The sequence below is a fragment of the Mesoplodon mirus genome (genome assembly GCF_964341445.2).
Source record: "Mesoplodon mirus genome assembly, chromosome: 14".
NCBI lineage: Eukaryota > Metazoa > Chordata > Mammalia > Artiodactyla > Ziphiidae > Mesoplodon > Mesoplodon mirus.
Genome location: NC_138990.1, coordinates 16,282,136 through 16,304,796, shown reverse-complemented (window position 1 = coordinate 16,304,796; position 22,661 = coordinate 16,282,136). Strand labels below are relative to the sequence as shown.

General features: G+C 54.1%; 1 protein-coding gene across 7 annotated transcripts in view; it reads right to left on the bottom strand.

The window, feature by feature from the left end:
* Positions 1 to 22,661, bottom strand: part of INPP4A (inositol polyphosphate-4-phosphatase type I A) — a 148,593-nt gene that overhangs the window by 22,255 nt on the left and 103,677 nt on the right. For 6 of the 7 annotated variants that reach the window (XR_014295960.1, XR_014295961.1, XR_014295962.1 and 3 more), the window contains exons 17-24: positions 21,619 to 21,651; positions 17,218 to 17,390; positions 16,269 to 16,392; positions 15,078 to 15,204; positions 14,665 to 14,805; positions 12,266 to 12,363; positions 9,835 to 9,947; positions 7,618 to 7,772 (exon numbers count right to left, since the gene is read on the bottom strand). Coding sequence is in view for 3 of the 7 variants with exons in the window: in XM_082643268.1 (XP_082499394.1) it covers positions 7,618 to 7,772; positions 9,835 to 9,947; positions 12,266 to 12,363; positions 14,665 to 14,805; positions 15,078 to 15,204; positions 16,269 to 16,392; positions 17,218 to 17,390; positions 21,619 to 21,651 (964 nt within the window). In the remaining 4 variants the exon portion in view is untranslated. Of the gene's footprint in view, positions 1 to 3,533; positions 3,838 to 7,617; positions 7,773 to 9,834; positions 9,948 to 12,265; positions 12,364 to 14,664; positions 14,806 to 15,077; positions 15,205 to 16,268; positions 16,393 to 17,217; positions 17,391 to 21,618; positions 21,652 to 22,661 lie in introns of those variants that run through there. The other variant, XM_082643270.1, reaches the window with a different exon arrangement.

Here is a 22,661-nt window from a genome sequence, read left to right as displayed (position 1 = left end):
AGACCATTGTGTCATGCATTAAAAAAAAAATATCAGTGGCAATAGCTCAAGCCCTTTAAAGTGAAAATGACAATCTCATTATTAAGAACATGAAAAATATTTTTGGTGAGACAGTGATTTTATTCAGAAGAGAAACTCGGGCATTTTAGAAAAGTATCCACCTGCTTGTTATTAAGTAATTTAGTAACTCAGATACGCTTTCTTGTCACAAGAGCCTCAAAGCCCTCAGCTACGTGTGTGTCATCCGCACTGAGCGCCTAGGCCATACGAGCAGGGAGCCCTAGAGTAAGTGAAGACCGTGTTGATCTAACGTCCAATAATCAGATAAAAATACTCCGTTTAAAGCAGAAGCTATGTAGGTGCTTCTTTAATCTCTGGAAGCTCTTACATTATTGGACTATTTCAGATATGGCTTCTCCATTTACAAAGAAAGGTACACACTTTTCAAAAACTACCTATCAGTAGTAACTGTCAAACTGCTTTGAGGAACGAAGAAGAATTTGTGAACTCTGACATTACCTTTTTATTTACATGTTAAAGAGGCCGATTACTGGTTTAGCTGGCTGAATATATACTACACATGAAATTACAGGCAAGGTTACGCTTTATTTTTAAATCAAATTGTGCTTATTTCCCCTCAGATGTTTGAATTTGGATTGAGTTTACAAAATCTAACCAATGAGGCTGATCACACGCTGACTCTATCACCCAGTGCTTAGACAAGCTCCAGCCTGGGGCTGAGGCCTGAGTTGTGGAGAGAGGCAAGGCCGCGCTGTGGTAACTGGCGTTTCCTGCCGCAGGGGCCAGCCTCCATCCTAAGGCAGAATACCCTGATCCCTCACGGTGGCTGCATTATTTTTAGGAGTCTATAATACACATTGAGGCGGCCTTGGATAGATTTTTAGAAAGAGGGATTTAATTATTTCAAAGCTACATGATTTTTTTTATTATATCGATAAATTATTTCAAGGACATCTATTTTTTAAAACACAAAATTAAAATTGAAACCCCAAGTGACAACTGATTTTAGTGACAGCTCTGTTTTTCCTTTCCGGAGGGGATCTTCCCCTTTAGAACTCATCTGGACACACGAGTGTCTTGGTATCCTGAACATCTAGAGTCGCCTGTGCTGACACTGCCTCAGCGCTAGCATTAGCTCAGAAGCAACCTGAAAACCTTCACCAAGTATCAGTGACTCCCCTTTCTTGAATCATCTCCCCATCTTTGTTTTATCCTGCCTGTTCCTTACTAAAGCAGGAAAGATTTCAAATATGTATTTAGCCTGACTTCGTAAGGCCTTGGCGACATGAAAACTCAGCTCAAAGGCACGCTGAGCTTCCTTCCTCAGATATTCTAAAGCACCCCCCACCCCGCCTCGTCTGATCTCGCGGTGTGCCGTCTCCATCTCACCTCGTGACTGCAGAGTTAGAACGCACCGCCTTCTGACCCACCCCTGAAGAGAAAAACCAAGAATCTGAGCCCCTCTCCTTCCATCCATTTCTCTCTTATCTTAGCAGCCAAGCCTACAGGAAGGCCTGGTGGGCACCATGACAGCCGGGGACAGACAGCCGGGGACAGGCCATGGTGTCCGTGAGGCCCCTCGGGAGGCGGGGGAAGGCGCTTTTCTAGCTGGCTGCGGCCCCCATTTGCTGGGCGGGCGGTGGCATCCGGGAAGAGGAGGGGACACTCCGTGTGGTCAGAAGGGCCTCCCTCATCTGCGCACGGTCTCTGCCAGCCCGGAGGCGGGCACAGCACGTGTCACCCCGGGGGCAGCAGGAGTGCTTTACCCAGAACAGGCTAGGAGCTATGGAACGTGAACCGTGGGCCCTGCCTGCCCTCTTTCCAGTAAAGGAACGAGATGGTCTCAGAAAGTCGACTTGTACACCTTGATGTGGAGGAGGACAAGTGGTGGACACACCTCTCCACAAGAGTCACAGGCTGGCAGGACTTCACCTGTGACTAGTGTCATGTTGCTACAACTTAACACCGCCAGTCACTTGGCATCTGGAGAGAGACTCCCTCCTGAGAGATGTCAGGAGCTGTGCCACAGAGCAGCCACCTCATTCTAGAAAAGACAAGAGCGACCACACTGCACTTGTGAGGAGAGTGGACTCGGCTGCCCTAGGCTCCCTCAGTGCTCAGGTCTAGGACACAGCGGTGAGGAGGATGCCCTTTCATCTTAGAATTTAAAGTCTGCATCTGCTATCTGTCACCCACTGCTTCTGCAGTCGTAACTGCCTCTACAGTTCCCGGAACCCAGACTCAGATCTGAGGCCAAACCAGAGAAACCCCAGAGTCAGTTCTGGAAGTCTGGGGGAGGGAATGGAGAGGCCAGATATTGTGGTGGACTGGGTTTGTGTGCATGCCTGGGGGTAAAGTTTCTGAAAAAGCCAGCTTCTCTAAATTCACTCCAGTGTTTCTAGAGTGGTGAAAAGAAATCCACTTCCATAAAATGCAATGTATGGGAAAGCCAGCTGGAGGCCAAAACAGGAGCACAACATAATCTGAGCTGGAAAACAGAGAAGCCACCGCCCGTTTCTTATGCAGGATCTATGGGGTTCCGTGTCATCTACTCTGCTGCCTTCAGAGGTGTCTAGCCACCGTTTTCCACACAGGAATGTTAAGGTTACAAATCCTCCCATTTTACAGACATTGCCATGTTAAAATTAAGAGTGATAAGAACAGAAACCAAAGTGACCTTTTCTCTCTCACACCTCCATCTGGCACAACTGCCCAAAACTCAGGCCTTATTTTTTGGTAAATTTTGATTTTTTTTTCATAATTAACCATATTTGATTTGTAAGAAAGAAAAGGTATCTGGACTTGAATCTGGAATTAAAGAAGCAGGGTTTTTTTTTTTTTTTGATGAAAAATGCTATTTCAAGAAAAATAAATGTATCTAACTTCAACAGCCTTTGGTTACTCTGTGCATTTGTTCCTGGATCAGTTTAATGACAAAGATTTAAAAGAGTAATTCTAAAGTCACATGCAATATGTTATTTTTATGTGCCTGATTTGATACAATGAGCTACTGTCCTCACAGCTTTGTGTCATCCCAACTTGGAAGTAATAACTTAAGCAAGGAAATGTTATAATTCTGCAAACTATTTGCTACTATAATTTCAGGGACTACGCTTTGAAATGAAAGCAGAAAGTACATGTCCTATTAAATAGGTTTATCTAGATGAGCCAGTTAGAAAGCATCTACACTTTTCATTTCTCTTCAAAAGGAAAGGAAAGGTTAGCAGTACATTTAAAGAATAGTATCAAATATACAAATTCTTTCCTGACAGAATTCCTCTCTCTAGGAAACAGGGCACAAGAGATATACAGGTAATAAATAGTTTTACATCAGAAGGTAAGAGATTTGGTACAAGTAATTCCAGGCCAGCTAAACAAAGCAGTAACAGAGCTCTGTAAGAACATGTTACAAGCACTGAAAACTCTACAGAATTTAAACGAACACGTCCTCTTGGTGAAATAATTTGGCAGGTATTTACAATTCAGAACAACAAAATGTCAAACTGTAAGGCATGAAATATATCTCGGCGGACCATGCTCTGACACATTCCTTCTATCCAGTTAGGTACACGGTGGCTGGACATGTTCTGGCACTTTTGTTTTTCGGATGATTTGTTAATTTCTCATAATGATACTCATTTGCAACGCAATTTGGCCGCCAGGTATGCTACGCTCAGGAAGAGCCACGCAATCAGTAAATTGGGGCTCATAGCTAGTAAAGGGATGGAACAGAGGAGGCTGGGGTCTAGTCTTAAGTCTCGGATGGGCACCAGGCCGCTCAAGTTCTTCTGGGTGACTACCTCCCGTGTTCCAATGCTGTGAAAAGGAAGAAGGTTGGGAGAAAGGAAAAGAAAAAGGGAAAGAAAAGAAAGGAAAAGGAGGGATACATGCAATGGATTTTTTCAAAAGTATGGGGAAAAAAGAGGAGAACCAAAAGATAAGATTTAAAAAAACATGGAATGAAGCCACAACACAAAGAAAAAGATGATATGCAGAAAAGGGTGTAAAAGGGATACCAAAACAAAACGAGCACAATTACAAAACAGGAGAGAAAGAGAAGGGAAAATAAGAAAAAAATACTGTAATCTACTGAAAACAAACACGTGTAGGCCGACTAAATGGTTTTCCATGTTCACTCCCTCGGCTGCCAAGCACACGCCATGCTGCCCTGCCATGCTCGCACGTGCGGCCAGACGTGGACTCCAAAGAGCAGGCTGAACATGAAGAACCATCGGGGGCGTTTGACCTTCTCACAGGTGCCTGAGCAGCAGCTGGTGCAACGGATTTCGCCAAAGCTGCCTCCTGATTAAACACTCAGATGATAACCGTTTCCCTTCAGTATCAACTGCAGGCAGAGCCCTCGCCAGACTCGCCTTGGCTTTTAGGCTGCGCAGCGGCAGGGTGTGAGCTACCATCCCGAGTCATCGTTCCGTGAGATGGGGTCTACCAAGAATAGAGTCCAGCCCAGCTCACTGGAAACTGGGGGTCTGTCCCCCTTTGGTGCTACCAAAGAAATGTGCTGAGGTGAGGCTCCCGGAGGACCCTGGATGCCCTGGATGTGCCATCCTCACGGGGGATGCTTCTCATGCCACGAGCACTGATCATGGGGTCACGACCCAGGCGAGGGCAGGTTGGGGGCCACTGGGGCCACTTAGGAAGGCCCACTGTTGTGTTTCGGACCCTGCACTGGGGACGGAGGGGCACCACCAGCAGGGAGCTGGAATGGCGTCCGACGGCAAAAGCCAAGCGTGTGCATCTCTTCCCAGCTCCCTGGTCCGTGGTGTCACTCGGCAGCCTGAAACAGCTGCTGGTGGGAGTGTTAATTATGCCACAGAAACTGGCAAACAAGACAGATCAGGTTTCGTTTTTTGTTTTTGGAGAGAGCTGGCTGTCAAGCACTTGCTAGCACAGCACTGGCCAGTGCTCACCCTGGGCCTCCAGGACACAAGACAGCCTGAGTGTCAGCCCTGCCCCTCCCCCAGCCGCCCCACCCCGCTGCCTGCGTGCGCTGCTCCTCTGTCGGGCACGATGCCAGCCAGAAAGCAAGAGGAGCACCGCAGGGCGTGGCCAGACCTCCTGCTGCCTCCCTAGGGCTCCGGGCTGCCCCGCGGCTCCTGGCCACGCCGCAGTGGAAACACCAGCTACCGACCAGCCACCTGGGGCCTGCAGCCTATGAACAGACACATCTTCCCCACACGGGATAATCCAAAAAACAGAGAAGTCAGGGGTAACAGTGTCACACGGAAACAAATGCATGAGGTCAGGTGGACAAGGGGGTGGCGAGCATGGCACCCGGGGCTGGTGATCTGAGGATCCCGGGGGCGGCAGAGGCGAGATGGCACTGAGCTTTGCTTTGGTTTTTAGTAACTTCTTCAACGATTATTAAGGTAACATGTTCACGGCAGAGGTTTTAGAAAATTCAGAAAAACCTAAATAAACTTAAAAAAGACATCCATGATTGGAGGCAGATGGGGGTTTCAGAGAAGGAGAGGGAGGCCAAGGGAATGATGCCCGTCCCATGGGAGGAGGGTCCTTCCCTACCCAGCACCCTGGGGTCCCTGCCTGTAATGTAGGAAAGCAAGGCCGACTTCCCAGGCTCAGAAGCGCTCAGAGCAGTGGCAGGATGATTACCCAGAGGGTGGGTGGGCAGGCCCCCGGGACACTGGGTGTGACTGGTATGGGAACAACCTATCAATGTGTATTAAAGGCCTTACAAGGGTGTACACTTTTTAACTTAAGGAATCAACAGGGCAGACGTGGGTAGGAGAAAACACAAGGGTATTCACTGCACCCGTATTTAAAGTGCTGACACACCGTACACAGCTTAAAGATTCAAGGACAGCAAACTGGATAAATTATGGTGTGCTAAACATGATAAAGCCCACATTCATTAACCTGAAAAAATGCTCACAAGACAGTTAAGTGAGAACAGTAGGCTAAAACGGTGGACAGAATTACACATCTAACTGCATCTGTTTGTGCATATGTTTTGTGTACGATTCAGGGACTGGGTAAGTTGACCAATGTGTGGGTTAAGCACACTCACACTCATACGTATGTATCTGAACACGCACTGGGATGTTAGCAGTGTTCCTTGTAGTAGCAGGAATACGGAGAATTGTCCTGTGGGGTGTGGGCTGGTGCGGGAGTCACTGGGGTAGGGGCTTATGTGGATTTTCTGATTTTCCTACAAGGAATAGCAATCACCCACGTGATCAAAGTTGTGAGAGTGCCTCGTGTGTTGTCAGCCTTCCAGTTCACCTGTGCACGTGTGGGTAACTGCCCACAGCCCCTTGGCGGGCTGCAGGCCAGCAGATGGGGCCGCCCGTGTGTCTAAGGTGCCACCTGCTCCCTGGTCTTCCGAGACCTTTGTGCTCAGACGCAGTCAGAACAAACTGTTGTTTTCATCGAATGTGTTCAAGAAGCCAAGACTGGATAGAGGCCTGGACCGAGGGGTACCAACTGTACACCTGACGTGTGCCTATGTACGGCACAGACCTCATCCTAATATCTGCCCCACAGGTAGAGCTGTGTCCCTCCATTTTTCTCGTCTCTCTGCGGCTGGCGGCCTGCGTCCCACCAGCGCGGTCCTCCCCTCCACCTCGCAGCTGACCGCACCAGGGATGCCGAGACCCCACCGCCTCCCAGAGGCCAAGGCAGGGAGAGAGTGAGCTTTCTAAAAGTGCATCAACAGGCAGCCCTGAGGTCACAAGGTTTGGGTGAACTTGGAAAGACCAAACGGCACCAAACGGTTCCAGTTCTACAAAACGCTCCTGTCAAGAGGCAGGCGCTCAGGCATCGCTTTCGTGTACGACTGTGAGAAGGTGAAACGGCAGAGACATACAGAAAGGATAAGAGAATTGAATGCTTTGAAGAATTTGGTGAGAGGACAAATGGTACAGAACGTTCAGTAGAAGTGACTTGGAAACGAGACGAGAACAGCATTGGCGGCCACATGGAAGAAGACAGGAGGAGCAGGTTTCTTATCCTTTCTTTTGGTATGTGAGGGGAGGTGCTCCCCAGCAGTGCCGGAAACAAGGCATCGCTCGACAGCGGACAGAGTTTTAGTCCCAGGTTTCATCCTGCAAACACGCCTGCTGCCTCGGAATCAGAACGTCATTAGGGCAAGGTGGCCACGGCACAGGGACAGGGGAGGGGCTGCTGCCAGGAAACACTCACTGGACACTGGGCTCATGAATGCAAACCCAGCCCACCGCTGGGAGAAGCGGAGCCAACCGGCGCAGCCTGCGGACGCTCGGTCTCCCCTCGGTTTGAAAAGAGACAACGCGGGATGGGAACAGCCGGGGCCTGCTGGGATGCCCGGGCCCTGAGTCGCACCCACAGCAAGATGAGTGGCCGGGGGACACCGGGCACCAAAGGGCAGCCACACGGCCGCCTCTGAGCTCACCACCTCCCTCCCCGCTGCCTCGGCTCCCCCGCTTCAGTGCGGTCCCGCGCAGACACAGCGCCGGCTCTTTTCTCCCCCTGACTCAAAAGAGGACACTGGATGTGATGTGCCTGGAGTTTGACTTGGCAGACGTGGAGGCATTTTCCAAAGCCAAACTAGAGCGCGGCCGCCGGGCCCGGGGGACTCACCTGCGCATGCACTCCAGGGCCTGCGTGAAGACCTGCGGGGCCATGCCGTGCTCGTGCTGCAGGATCAGGCACTGCTCCAGCGTCACCGACATGGCCGTGCGGTCCTTGGCGCTCTTGCAGCTGGTGAACCGCACCCCATTGAGGCGGCGGCAGATCTGCCAACGGGAAGGCACGCTTTGCTTAGAGGGAGACGGGACAGGCCGCTGCCCCGGGCCACCTCCCGGGGCCTCTCCCACAGGACGCTGCTGCCTCCCGGGGGCCCCGCCGTCTGCTCAGCCACCTTCCCAGCTCGGCCCGGACCAGCCCTTTGCTGCCCACCCCCTGGGGTAGGTCAGAGAGCTTCCAGGATGCCCAGCCCCCGCCAAGTCTCTAGGCCTTTCTGGAAGTGACAGCACAGACCCACTGGCCTCTACACTCTTCCTCGTCTGCACAGGTGGGAACAGCTCAGCAGACCCACTTCCCTGTGGCCACCTCCTGCCCACCGGGCTCCCCTCCAGCTCAACCCGGGGCCCTGGTACAGAGCCCAGCGCACCTCCCCTCCCAAGTGGGGCTCGCGTGGAGGGCAACCCCCCTGCTGAGAAAAGGCCGCCTCAGGGCACCTCCTCTCCCCACGGAAGGACACCTGGGAGCACGTTCCCTGCACCACTAGGAGCGATCCTAGGCACACAGTCCCCAGATTGAGAAAGCCCTGGAACAAAAGACCTTTTTGTTGGTGTAAGTTTGTGGCAGCCTCGTTTGGCAACATGACCAGCTCTTGAGTGGATGTCAAACTATCTACAATTTTTTTTTATCCCATTTTGTCTACATATTCATACTTTTCAGTAAGACAGTAAGTACTCAGGAGTTTGATTCCAGGGTGCGGCCCCAGATCCCCCAGGGATATGAAATCATCCACGTGCACCACGTTACACACAGGTGATGTGCACCCTATCACACGCCTAGGTACCAACTGTATACCGTATCACCTTTCTGAAACGTGGAGCCCTGTGAATTCTAAAACACCTGCCCACGAGAGCTTCAGATAAGGGCCTGTGGACCCGTAGGAGATGCTGCATTTTGAGAACAACATGGGTATCTCACGAAGAACCATGTGACCTAACGCCAGTGGGCTCCGTGACCTGCTGTTCTCAGAAAAACACCAGAGGCACTGCAGGCTGCCCTACAGATGGCCCCGTGCCTGCTTCTCGGGCCAAGAGGCCTCAGCCAAGACCACGCAGCCACTGCCAGGGATGCCACTCTACAGAGGGCACAGTGTGGTCCTAAGCACTGTGTCTGAAGAAGGACAAGACAGAAAGGACCCAAACAAGTTCAGCCAAGACCATCAGGAGGAAGATGGGCATCTCATGAGAATAGACAAAACATTTTTAAAAAGATAAAAAGAAAAGATTCTAAGCAGCCCGAGCTAGGTGAAGAGTGAATTAATAAAATCATAAGTGAAGTGAACGTGGACGTGCTCGCTAAATTCCACAGGCTGGAGAGTTCATGACCCAGACACGTGGCATAAACCAGAACTACAAATAGGGTCAAAGAAAGTTACATTCAGAGATGGTGGTTCCAGAGCTCCATGAGGTTCTGGAAGGTGCAGCAGGGTGGCCACAGGTGCATCCCTGCACAAGAGGGCAGTCTGCAGCACCAAGCTCCAGTCTTTGTGGGGGGACTATCAGCCACTTTGGGGTGCTGGCGGGTCTCCCCATGTGTGAATCAGGCCCGACCGATAATATTCCAACTCTGTGTGTGAGTCCCAGTGTGGACAGGTCCCCTCATCAGGGGTGAGTGAATGACGAGCTGTGAAACTGTTCTGATACCTGGGCTCAGAGCAGGAACTCCACAAACAAATTGGTGAGAAAGTTATCTGAGGTCTTATAAGGACTTCATTTCAGGGGAAATGAGGAGATCTGAGCAGCAGTGTACTAGAAATATTGTTTAAAGAGATGGCAAAGGTCCCAGAGATCTCCCTTTGAACCTATTAAAAGATGCAGCAGGCCGTGAGCTCTAGCTGGTTATCGATTGTGCGGGCTTCGGAAGGGGACAACTGTCATCAGCCTGGTTATTCCACGTCCGAGGGGGCAGATTGTGTGTCAAGCTTATCAGAATTCAGGCAGCCCTCAAGTAAGCAATTCACGGGCAACTCCCATTGTGTCCTTGTGGAGAAATGTGTTCTCTTCACTCCTGGCAGAGGTTTTAATTTGTTGTTGTTATTGACATTGTTTCCCTCACCTCAGCAGCTTGCCAGAGAATGTCAACGTTCTTGTTCTTCCTGGCGTGCACGTTCTGACCCAGGAACCGCAGCAGCTCCGGCAGGCACGTCTGGCTCCGAGATCGAGGTAGGCCTGGAAGAGAGACGGGGTCGTGGAGCTGGGGCCGCCCGCGGGGACTTGGCCCACGGCAGCCAGCGCCGCCGGAAACGGCCAAAGGATGAGTCCCGGCCGGAGCCGGAGGTTCAGTGTGACTGAAGCAAGAAGGCAGGCCTGTGTTCAGGGACTGGGCCTGGTGGCCAGCACGGTGAGCACTCCATTACTTTCACCGCCACTTCAGTGCCACCTGCAAAGGGCAACCACCTGGCCTCCTTTCAGCTCTTTTGAGGGGCTGGAGGGGGAGCTCGGCTCATCGAGAATGAGAGGGAGTGAGGGAGCTCCATCAGGGCTTCAGAACCACCGCCAGGGCTGGAGGACGCTGAGGGCCGGGGGTGGCGACACGGAGTGGGGAGGTGGCAAGGGCAGCCTCCTCCACCGCGACAGTGTCCAGGCCGCTCCGGGACCCCTCCAGCTGGAAGATCAGTCAGACCACCTCACCTCAGAAGCCTGGGATTTTCAAACACCAGTACCACCAGAGGAGAAGAGAAGAGCCTCGAGGTCCCATGTACGGAAAACAGCCAGGGGGCCTGAATCCGCAAATCACCACCAACTGTGGGATGGAACTATGCGTCCGTTTCCACCGCACAACCTCCCCGGTGCACGCAGGATCCCACGCCAACCACTTCACGCTGCTGCTCGGTGCCCAGCACCACGCTGCTCCGGGGACCGGGCCAGAGGGCTCCGCGTGTGACGGGGTCTGTGGGAACCCAGAGGCCGCGAACCAGAGCCTCCTGGAGGAGACGCACGACCTGACCTCCAGCCCGATGAGCGACACTGGCGCCCCAGCAGAGTTGGGGGCACTCGCTGGTGGGCCCCATCTCCTCAGCCTCACGAACGAGCGTAACTACTGGGCTGAGGGCCCTGCGGGCTGTGGCCCCCCCAGCGTCCTGGGCCGTGGGCAGTGCTACTGGCTTTTGATCCCACAGGCCTCGCCCTCCCCGGGCCTTTATGCCCAGGGCCACTTCACGTCTCCCGGGGCCTTGCCTCACTGGAAACTGCCACCCCCAAAAACGTTGAGCACAAGTCTCCCCGTTCCTGACCACAAGGCTCCTGATCCCCCAGCGGGGCCCTTCTGTCTCAGGGCACCCTAGCCAGGGGGCTGGCCCAGCACACACTCCCATCCCTTCAGTCCAAGCCTGGGCAGCCGGCACTGTCCCCGCCTCCAGAGCAGTCGGAAGGTGGGCGTTGGCCACAGGCCACCTGGCCTGACCCAGGTTCCTTGGGGGACCTGCCCTCCACGCCTCAGTGTCACTATATGTCAAATGGGGATGAAACCAAGTCCGCCTCCCAAGGCTGCTGTGGGATCAGTTAGATAATTCATGGGAAGTGTGTAGAAGGCCTGGCACGTGCAAGGACTTGACAAATCTGTCACTGGTCACCATGATCACTATGGAAGAACATGAGGATGACTCGGTATCTGGGAGCCCGAGAGCCCAGGTGCCATGACCTTCAGCTGAGTCCTCAGAAAAGCATTTTACTGACCTCTTAAACATCATCGCTTTCGAGCTTGGCTGCAGCACACGGGGATCACCCGGGGAGTTTCTAAACCTCCCAAGGCTGAGGCCCCGCCCTCTATACTTTGAGCTGGGCCCCTGGCAAGAGGGTTTTCCCAGGTTCCCCAGCGAATTCCAATGTGTGGTCAGTGCCAGAGCCTCGATGGCTCCAACAGCACCCGTCCCAAGCCTCCTTCACGGCCGCCAAGCCCAGTGCTGGGCTCACGCCCTCAGTTCATGGGGAGACTGAGGCCCCCGGCCCCACCCCGAGCTCCTGTGCCCACACCATGTCCCCCACTCGCTCGCGGGCCCTGACCTGGCCCCGCAGGATCTCCAGTCCTGCCATCCTCTGGCATCTCGCAGGCCTGTTTTTCTAGCCTCTTCGCTCGGACCTTTAAGACCCTTCCATCCCCCGCACTCCAGGCGTGTTTCCTGCATCCCCACGTGCCAGCCCTCAGTCCCTGCCAGCCTCCGGCCACCCGAGCCCGTGCAGCGTGATCGCCCGCCCGCTCCGCCACAGCCTCACCACACGGCGACTGTGAGATGCCCCTCAGACACCAGCGGGGCCCCTTGGCTCTGTGCCCACCTGGCCCAGCCTCCATGCGAGCCCTCCCCAGGGTCTGTCCTCAGCTCCTTAGTATCTTGCACAGTGACCTCGGGCGTGAAAGCAGCCGACCACATTGGTGACAGGGCGGGAGGCGGGGGGGGATCGGCAGCAGCATCGGGAAGGTCGCTAAGCAAACCTCAAACCCCTCGAGGGACGAAGAGAGTGGGTGGGACCTGCCGTAGAGAAGTACTCACAGTCCTCTGGCAGAACCTCCTTGAACTGCTCGAAGTAGGAATTTAACCGCACCAGGCTCTCCACGTTGATAACTTCTTGTAAAGACGTGTCGCCAAACCTTCAGAGGTCACAGGGGGACACCGTTAGGTGGCTAATGTCGCTTTCTCCAGCGCCACGGTGACCACGTTAAAGGTAACGGTGTCGATTCTCTCGATCCTGACGGCGCACGTCTAGATTCTCAGCCACGTTCCTCCCCCCAGCCTTAAGGTCATCTCTCCCATGTTGGTGACAAGTCTGAATACGTTTCGTGAGCAGGAACCCTGCGTGACCTGTGACAGGCATGCCTGCGAGACACCCAGGCCCTTGGGCAGCCCCGCCGCGTGGCCCCAGGTCCCCATCCTCCCACCCCGGAGGCGCCCGGGAGCGGGGCCGGCAGTGGGGCTCTGGCTGGGGAATCAGGACAGTTCCATCTTCAAATCGGAAGTCGCCCTGCTGCTGGATGACCAGACCCGACCAGCTATTCCTGCTGGACGGCGTGCAGGGCCCCAGCCCTCCCCTCACCACACAGGGAGCCAGGCCCGTGGGGAGTCGGGAGGAAAGCCACCCGAGAGGAAGGCGCAGGTGCTCATCAAACACGCAGCCCTGGAGTCCCAGGCCTGGACGCACGCCCCCTCCCCCACTTCCTGCCCAGTGACCTCCGTGCATGGCAGCCTCTTCACAGTCCCAAAGTCATCGCTCGGGGGGCAGGATGCCCTCCTGTGGGTCCACTGCAACCCGACCACCCCTGATGCCCAAAATGGCTTTTTCTTCTCCAGGCACCTGCTCCCTCGGGGTCGCCCTGGCACACAGGTGAGCTGGCCTTGTTTAGGAGCAGACAAGCAAGCAGAGCACAGACCCTGCCCCCCACGTCCCCCGTCCACTGCCACGTCCCCCGTCCACTGCCACGTCCGTCCACTCCCACGTCCCCCGTCCACTGCCACGTCCCCCGTCCACTGCCACGGCCCCCGTCCACTGCCACGGCCCCTGTCCACTGCCACGGCCTCCGCCACCTGGCCCTCTGCTCACTCCAACCTGGCCTGGCCTCAACCCTTTGCAGAAGCCTTTCCAGAAACACCTTCTTCAGAAACCACTCTTGCGGTCAGGAACAGCAGCTGCCAGGCGCAGGGCATGTTGCCTCCTCCTGAGGACACCTCCTCGCCGGGGGCCCCGACGCTGCCCACTCTCCCTGAAGTGGGCCCCTCACCTGACCACACCTTCCAGATCTCTGCGTCCCGGGCTGGCGCCCTCAGCCTCAGGCCAGCCCTCCAGCTGCCCCGGTGTGACTCCTCCCGGTCACCCCCCACCCAGAGGCCTGCCCTGCTCCCCGCCTCGGCGCCCCTCGCACCTGCCCTGCTGAAGACCACGTCTCGGCTCTCCAGTCTGACCCTTCCCATGTGCACTGCCCCTGCCTGACCCAGGTCACCACCTCTGGCCCGGACTCTTCCCGACAACCCCCTCGTCACATCTGACCCCTCCCATCTTTCCAGCACATGGCCGGCAGGTGACCTTCAGATGTGACTCTGATGGTGTCCTGTCCCACTGAAAGGTCTCCGACCGTGTGGGGAGGACCCTACACCTGGGGATCAATGGACACTGACCACTGGGCTCAAAAGGCTCAACAGGAATATGGCATATCGTCCTGGAGACCAAATGTCCTTAACAGCAAGTACTTTATCTTTTAGTTCTAAAACATGTAGATCACATGCATGCAATGATGTGACAGGAAAGGTTTTCACATACCAATAGGTCATTAGAAGCTACACACACCCAATCCCCTCCTCTCCAACACCTGCACACACTCCTGCACACGTGGGCACACGTGACTCTTCCCTGCTGCCTGGCAGGTGACCCTGGAGGAGTTTACGAGGCACAGGCCTTTAGGACCAAGGCGTGGCTCTATGCCTGGCATCCAGGCCTCTCCGTCCTCACCCCTGCCGACTGCTGCCTGCTACCTGAGCCTCCAGCCCCAGGTGGCTCCTCCCCACCTGCCTTTGTTCAGGCTCCTTGGCCTGGGACGCCAGGTCTCTCCTCCACCTCCTCATATAACCAACTCCTACTTACTCTTTAAAACCCACTTCCAGGAAGCTCTCCCAGACCCCCTGAGAGCTCACTAGGGCCCCTACTCCCTGCATTCATCTTCATCCTTGCAGCCACACCTCTCTGCTACCAGCCCGAGTCTCTCGAGGACACAGACCTCGTCTGGTTCATCTTTGTGTTGCAGCACCAAAGACGAGCCTGGTACGTGGCTGAACTTAAAGGAAGGAGGGATAACAAAGTCCACGTGGCCCTCGGAGCCCGAAGAGGACTAAGTACACCCTCTGCAGCGGCCCGGCGGCCGACGGACGCAGCCCCTGGCCCACAGAGGTGGCCCGGCACGCACCTCTCGGCCAGCGTCTGCTGCTCGTTGATGCCCACGTTGAAGAGCACGGGCTGTACTCGCAGCAGCATCCCGCTCTGGACCTCCCGGGGCAGGGCGTCGAACAGGGGGCCCGGCAGGGGGACCCGCACGTTAAAGCCGTCCCTGAAACGCAGAAGAAGAGGGGGTCGGGCCTGCGACAGGGAGCGCGGGGCGGGCGAGCAAGGAGGGAGGCCCCGCGGGCCCCAGGGCGGGGCAGCAGCCGGCCCGGCTCGGAGGTCTCCTAGCTGCCCGTCACCAACCTGTGCAGGGCTGTGGAATGAATGTAGCGGGCTGGGGAGTGAAACGGAATAAAGCAAAAATGAAACGCGTGTCACACGTGATGAACCCAGGTTAACACGCTGTGCTGCTTCTGAGAATCAGAAAAACATTTATACCGATTTCCCGTGATGACGGGCAGCATGTCAGCTGATGCATTAGAAGCGGCCTGAGTGACTTTGAAGGTCACGTTCCTCAAGTCCATGATCCCAAGGCTCATGTCCTCCAGCATGGCCAGCTCCTCCCCTGGAGGCAAGAGAGGGAAAGGGCTGTCAGGCAGAGGGGACCTGCGTTCTCCCCTGGACTCAGCGTGGCCACGGAAGGACAGCGATGAGCTCAGGGCGGCAGTGACGAGGCGGTGAGAGTTGGGGGGAGGCTGACCAAGTGCCTCACTTCTCCGTGAGTAAAGCCCACTACTGAAGTCCTATGGCCACGTTAAAAAGCGTGGCTGGTGCAACCATGCCTCGTAGTTCCCGGCCCTTTCCTGGAGAAGGGAGGGGTGGGGGACCTACACGCGGGAACCTCCGAAGGCAAAGCCAGCTCTTTAGGTGTTGTGATCTTTCCGTATTCTTTAGATCTTTTGATATTTCTTCAATGCCTTAGAACTCCACAGATTAATAGATACTTTAAAAAAATTATCCGTTTTTACCTTCTAAGAAGAAATAAACAGAAAACGAAGGTGAGGAGAAGAGAGCATTTAAAAGACAATTTGGAGGGGCTTCCCTGGTGGCGCAGTGGTTGAGAATCTGCCTGCTAATGCAGGGGACACAGGTTCGAGCCTTGGGCTGGGAGGATCCCACATGCCGCAGAGCAACTAGGCCCGTGAGCCACAACTACTGAGCCTGCGCGTCTGGAGCCTGTGCTCCGCAACAAGAGAGGCTGCGATAGTGAGAGGCCCGCGCACTGCGATGAAGAGTGGCCCCCACTTGCCACAACTGGAGGAAGCCCTCGCACAGAAACGAAGACCCAACACAGCAAAAATAAATTAATTAATTAATAAACTCCTACCCCCAACATCTTCTTAAAAAAAAAAAAAGACAATTTGGAAATATCAACAAATTTTTTAAATACTCCTACTGCGTGACCCAGCAACTTTCCTTCTAATAATTTAGTGGGTGCAGAAATGGGCCACAAGCGGGTGTGTGTCTGTGTGTAACTATACAGGACTTTTTTTAGTTCTCTGTCACCTATCAGGGTATGTTTGGATACATTTTAATCAGTATGTGTTACCTGTGTATCAGAAAACCACTTAGGGAGACGAGAGGGGGTCACACACAGAGGCTCTCACAACCCCAGCCCAGGCGGCTCACCGTAGGTGCTCAGCAAGCTCTCAAATTGGGCGAGCAGCCCGATGGTGTAGAGCTGCCGCAAGAAGCCGTCGTCGTGCAGGCAGTTCCTCAGCTTGATGATGAAGCCACAGATGAGCGCGGTTAGCTGCAGGGGACAGACACCGCCTCACCTCGTGCCTGGCCCTCCCCGGTTCCTGCACCCGCGCTGCTCTGCCTGCAGCGGCCCCTCGCCCTCGGGGCCTGGGACCAGGACTGCAGAGGCCACAGGAGGCTCACTTCCAAAGGTCCATCTGGTTTTGGTTCAGCTTCCAACCCAACCTTGGGGTCACTCCTGGGCCAGAACCTTCTGGAAGCCCAGAATTATTTCCCCATGGTGAAAGGAAAGGCCTCTATGCCTACAGATCCAGATCAGTGCCGGCTGGAAAGCGGGGTGCTCATGACGAGGGGCAGGAGTGGAGAACAGGTTCCTCTGCTAGTCTCCTGGGCAGAGGTGTCCCGTGCACAGCCCCGGCCTCGCGGGGACAGGAAGCCGCACAGAACCCACCAAGCCTCTGCCACCGTTCGCTCTGCTAATCAGATTACTGCATCTGAAAACTGGTGATGCTCATTTAAGCTCTTCCCTCCTCTGAAGGGAAATCGAAATCACCAGAATAGAGTTGTGCCTGAGCAGGTCTAATACCTGCTACTTTATAAACCAGAAAACAGATTGCGCGTCTTCCCTCAATGAACTCCTCTGCAGGGAAAAACAAAGGTGGCACCAGGGCCGGTGTGACCCCAGGCTCCTTGGGGCAGGTTCCCAGGGAGCAGGTGTGAAGCCGGACCGTCCTGAGCACCTGCGATCCAGCAGCTCCCCTCCCCCTCCCTCCAAGGCCAACACCCAGGCCTCAGGCCACACGGGCAAAGCCACAGGCGGGAGGGCACAGCGCCACGCTGGTTTCCTCAACCGCACGAGAGGGACAGGTTCACCTACCGTCTGGCAGAAGACCACGTCGCGGCGGTACTGCAGACTCAGGAAGGTGGCGATGGTGGGCGCGCTGTCCTGCATGAGCAGGAAGACCATCGCCTTCTTGGCCTTGTCGCTCATCATGGCCACGCAGTCCGTGAGGGTGGTCAGCAGGGGGTACAGGGCCTCGCTCCACTCACCTGGCACGAGGGGCGGTCGGCTCAGAAGGCGGCGCTTCGAAGGCCCCCGGCCCTGCCACGCCGCCCGCCCCTCCCGCCTCCGCACGGCCCAGAAGTGGCGCCAAGTTCAGCCCCGGTCTCTGCCCTCCTAGCCTGAAGCTTCTCCAGCAAACGCACCATCAGCCCTCCTCGGGGACCGCTGACACCCACCCTGGGGACTCGACACACTCACGGACCCGACTGTTCCTTTCGAGGAAGATGGCAGCGAGCTCTGGGAGTCATGACTCAGCAAGAACACACTGTGTCTGCGGAGGCCAGCGCCTCCCCGGCACCGCCGTCCCTCGCAGGGTACCTGCTACCTGGCTTCTCTGACCCAGGTGGCGAGGCAGAGCCCCGGGCTCCCAGAGCAAGGCCAACGCAGCCTGGCCGAGCCTTTGCGCAGCGGGCGCAGGCCCCACCCACGACTGCGGAAGGACCCTCCCCGGCCGCCTCCGCAGCCACAGCCCTCAGTGTCCCCGCCTCCTGCGCTTTCTTCCCCGCCGCCACCTTCCTGCCGGACTCCCTCTATTCTTGGCTTAGTGGTGTTTTTCTGTTTTTGGAATATAAGGAAACTTTGACCCTGTACCAAAACAACTTTTTAAAAATAGAACCTCAGGGGAGAAAAACAGAGTGAAAGGTATTTTTGGCTTTGGCTCTTTTTTGGTCCTTCCTATTTAGAAGACATTTAGAAGAGAAAAGACATGCCCCCATCAGTTATATTTTTTTAACAGGCCACCAAGCCCAGAAATAGGCACTGGATCATCACCACTGGGTGAGCCCACCCGGAGCGTGGCGAAGGCAGGTGTGTGCAGCCCGGGCAGGGCACCCTCCTCGGATGGGGGTGTGGGTCACAGGATGCCCATGGCCGTCGCCCCACTCAGGACAGGCCCTGGCCGCGTGAGCAGTGCAGCTGCTAGGATGGTCAGCTCCGTCTCAGATAAACAGAATCTTAAAAAGAGAGAAGGGAGCTGTGGCCCTGCTCTCTCAAACTGTGTGCTTCACGCTTTGTTGAGAAACAAATTCAGAGAAATGCCTGAAACCTACAAAAGGACTTCCCTGTACTCAGTGTTTGGTCAACGCAGATTTTCAAGTCTACGTAGCCATTCAAAATTTGGAAATGATCTAAGTGTATATGCAGACACACTGTACGTGGACAAGGACTTCTATCCGTAATGGAAAAAAGCAGGCTTAAATTTAGAAAGTCTATAGCAGAAAGGTCTTGGCAAATAAATCACACTGAAAAAGATCCCTGCATGGAGGAGTGGAAAATGTGAGTCCCAGGCCCCAGCTGCCACTGAGCAGTGGTGGGTGAGCCGTGGGCAGGTCCCCTGACCCCTCAGCCACGGGGGCCCTTCGCGGTAAAATGGGATGACTGTAGTGGATAATATCCACGTCTTTCTTCCTCTAAAATTCTCAGAGACCGTGTTTTTGCTTCCTTGAAGAACTCTGTTGAATCCATGTCAATTATATTCAACAACTGTCAAAAAAGGCTAATGGGCACTAAGTTTTAATAGCCAAGTAGTTTGGGGAAAGGTAGGCAGTCATTAAGACTATTCTTCACCTCAGAAGTAAATGCTCTTAGAGCGAGTGTTGCCAATTCCACTTGACATGAATATATATGTAATTAATATGCAACTCATGATCATTTTAACCTGAAAATGATCAGAATATACAAGTGGTCTTATTTGACTGAGCAAGCCCTCTGCATACAATTTTTTACTCTGCCTACTTCTGTTTAAACGAAATCCACATAAGAATGACTTAGTTTTGCTGCATTAGAGAAAAAACAACAACAACAAACCGAAAAAAAAAAAAAAAGACACTGAAAAAGACTGTAGAATTGGAAGAATGGTTTAAAAAAGCACTCAGGGTTTGTTCCGGAGAAGAGGTGTGGCCCTGGGCGAGAGCGGAGCCTGATGTCCGCCCAGAGAAGGGCTCAGCCGTGTCTGGATGGCTCCGGAGTTCAACGAGATCATCCACCAGCCCTTAAGTCAATACCTGTGAGTGCCTCCCTCTGTTTTCTCACTTAACCCGCAGAGACAGGACTAGTAATATGGGTAAGCAAACAGCCTCAGAAAGGCTAAGTGTCTTCCCAGACACACAAAAAGAATGGCCACTGGTACACACATCTGACTACGCAGCGAAGAGTCGTTGGGGATAATACATTTTGGGTCAACACGAGGGGAAACCAAACTTCACAACTTCCAAACAAAATAAATTTCAGGGACAGTGATGAGATTTCTACCAGAACCTAGTTAAGTGCAGGTGTCTGGGACGTGAGGGTTGGTGAAGGGGTTTACTCGGCCTCCTACATCTAGAATGTCTGGCAATGAACACAAAACACCAGTGATGAAGCGGCACCCTTCGTGCTGAGCGGATCCCCCTTGTGGGACAAGCTCCTGATCTCACTGCTCACCTGCAACATTCACTGATGGGCGGCCCATCCAGGACTGGACTACTTTAGGTAGCTTTGCTTTTGTGGTTTTTTTTTTTTTTTTTCTCATTAATAGGGGAGGGAAAGGAGAAAGTAGGGAGGGGGAGAGAGAGAGAGAAAATGGCGTGTGTTCTAACTCAGACTAAATACAGCTCTGTGGGAAAAGCTAAAGGAACCCTTGGCAGGGGACCTTTTAGTCCATCTGACATCAACTGTGGACAGGCCACCAAAGCTTCTGGAAGTGACAGAGCTCACAGAGACGAGGAGAGCTGGACAAGCCCGGCTGCCCGAGTGCTGCCTGGGGACCACTGGACTTGCCCTCAGCTCTACAAACTGCAGGGCACGCAGAGCCGGGGAAAGCCCCGCGCTGCCTCGGGCCAGGGTCATGAGGCTGCCGCCCCCTTTCCTGGCCTTAACTGCTGGGGACGGTCACCGCCACGGGGCTCAGGAGAGACAGCACAGCGAGAAGGCACCGACCTGTCCTGCAGGTAAGCTGGGGGGACTGGGAGTCCAGAGGCAGGTGGGAAGGAGCCAGGCCCAGGCCAGGGGAGGTGCTGGGAGGGCCCAGGGAACCGGAGCTGGAGACCTGCTCGTGACCAAACTAACGTTTCTGGAGAGAGAAACTGAGGGGCTGGAAGCAAACTGGGGGGGTTGTGAGGTGCCCAATCAGATTACCCACTGATGAGCAAATGCGGTTCTGGAGTCACGGCCGTGAGCGGAGCTGAATTCCCCGGCGCCGTGTAAGTGAGAGGATGCTCTGAGAGCTGACGGGAATAGTGCAGTAAATCCCACCATCACAGCTGGCTGCACCCTAGACATAAGGTAGGTGGCCTACTGTGTCATATTTACATGCAGTCAGAGGGCGGGATGTAATCCTCAGGCTGACTGGGTAGCTGCTCTTTGGAGTGTAAGGGGAAAAAAACCCACAACATCGTATTTGGGGGTCTCATGCTCCCTCTGGGAAAACCACAAGCCACATCCAGGAAATTCGATGTGAACTAGAGCAGGGGTCGGCACATTTTTTCTGTAAAGGACTAGACAGTAAACATTTTAGGCTTTGAAGGCCACAGGGTCTCTGTCGCAACTACTGGACTGTGGCACTGCCCCAAAACAGCCATGGACAGTATGTGAACGAATGGGCGTGACTTATTTCCAGGAAAACGGTATTTATAAGAGCAGGCGGTGGACGGGATTCGCTCGGAGCAGTGGTTTGCCGACCCCTGAACTAGAGTCACAAACACTGACTTCTACATGCAAATGCAGTCAAAAAGATTCCATTTCTAGCACTAACTCCACCCGAAGCCCACAGCAGTGCCTGACAGGAAGTCTAAGGCTGCAGCCAGACTCAGAAGAGAGGATGCTGTGTGATTACCACGCCACAGCATCTGGACGGCTACCTCTTATCTGCCTCCCCCTCCATGGGATGCTAGCAAGCTCAGGTGAAATCACAGGAAGCGTCATGTACCATCATGTACCTCTCTTAGCCAGGCCACCCGCTTCAGGAAGCCTAATGCGCTCATGGACACTAACTGTCTGAAAAGGGTTTAGGACGGGAAAGTGACAAAAACGCACGTGGCAGCCTGCTTCTGCCCACAATACCAGCCCGACTGGCCCCTCGCCAAACCTCAGAAAAGTTGCTACATCCCTCACAGTGAGGAAACTCCTAAAAGGTTTTCTTAACTCTGGGAGTACAAGGTAACCTCTGACAGTTTAGCTACAAACACGCCCTAAATATTAAGAAGACATCTGCAGAAGCCTTGAACGGAAACCACGTACCTGGGCCGGACTCTTCAGGAGGGGGACTGCAATCTGCACAGAAATGGAGGGTGACATGGATGATTAAGGAGCAGCACACGGTTCAAACACGAGCAACTCAACGCTTAGAGCAACTGCCGCAGCAGCTGGCAGTAAGCTGGCTGAACTGAGCCTCGGAGAAGAGGCTGGGGGCCTGCCTGCGTCTTCCCCAGGGGTCACGTGAAGGTGGCTGGGCCGCCCGGAGCTCACTGCCCGAGCCACCGGTGTCGGTACTCATGGTGCTGGTACTTCAACACGACACGCTCTTTGCGGGAAGAGCAGGTTAACGTGTCACAATGAGATAAAGCCCCCACGTCCATCCCATTGCATGTGCTGGAGCCCACGCTGGCTCACGACATCTGGAAGCAAACTCGCAGTGAGAGAGACTGACCAGTAAATCGAGCGTGCAGCTCAGAGCCCACCGCCCTGACTGACTCTGGAGCCCGGGCTAAAGGTCGGCTGCTGAGATCCAAAAGGTTAGGGTCCAGTCATGAAACCCATATACCAAACACATGCATGCCAATCTTGACGATGTTTAAGCCAAATACAAAATGTCTATGATGGAGGGAAGTCTAGAATTGGAACATCCCTCCAGGTCCCTCAAAGAATACCAAGTTTAACTCAATTTCACCTACACTGAGTCACATCGGGAAGTACTCATTTCAAGTTCTCTTCTCCCTTAAAAACTCTAAAATTCCTGGTTAACTGGGTGTGCCACCTGAAACAAACAAGTTTGAAAAGGGATCGTTTGGGCTAAAAGCTTATTTTATTTTATGTCTAAACTTTTCAGTTCAAAGGGCATTTTAGGACCTGAAACAGGCAGTTTCAGATCCTCAAGGATAGCTAGAACCAGCTGAACGGAGACTCTGACAGCCTGGATTGTCCAGAAGGGTGGTGGCAGGGATCTTCTCTCTAATCGTCTTTGGCAATGACTTCTTAAACTGGCCAACGGGACAGAAAATAGAGCAAAATTAAAGGCCTCTGTAGGTTGAAGACTTCAGCGTCTTCACTAGAGCTCAAATATC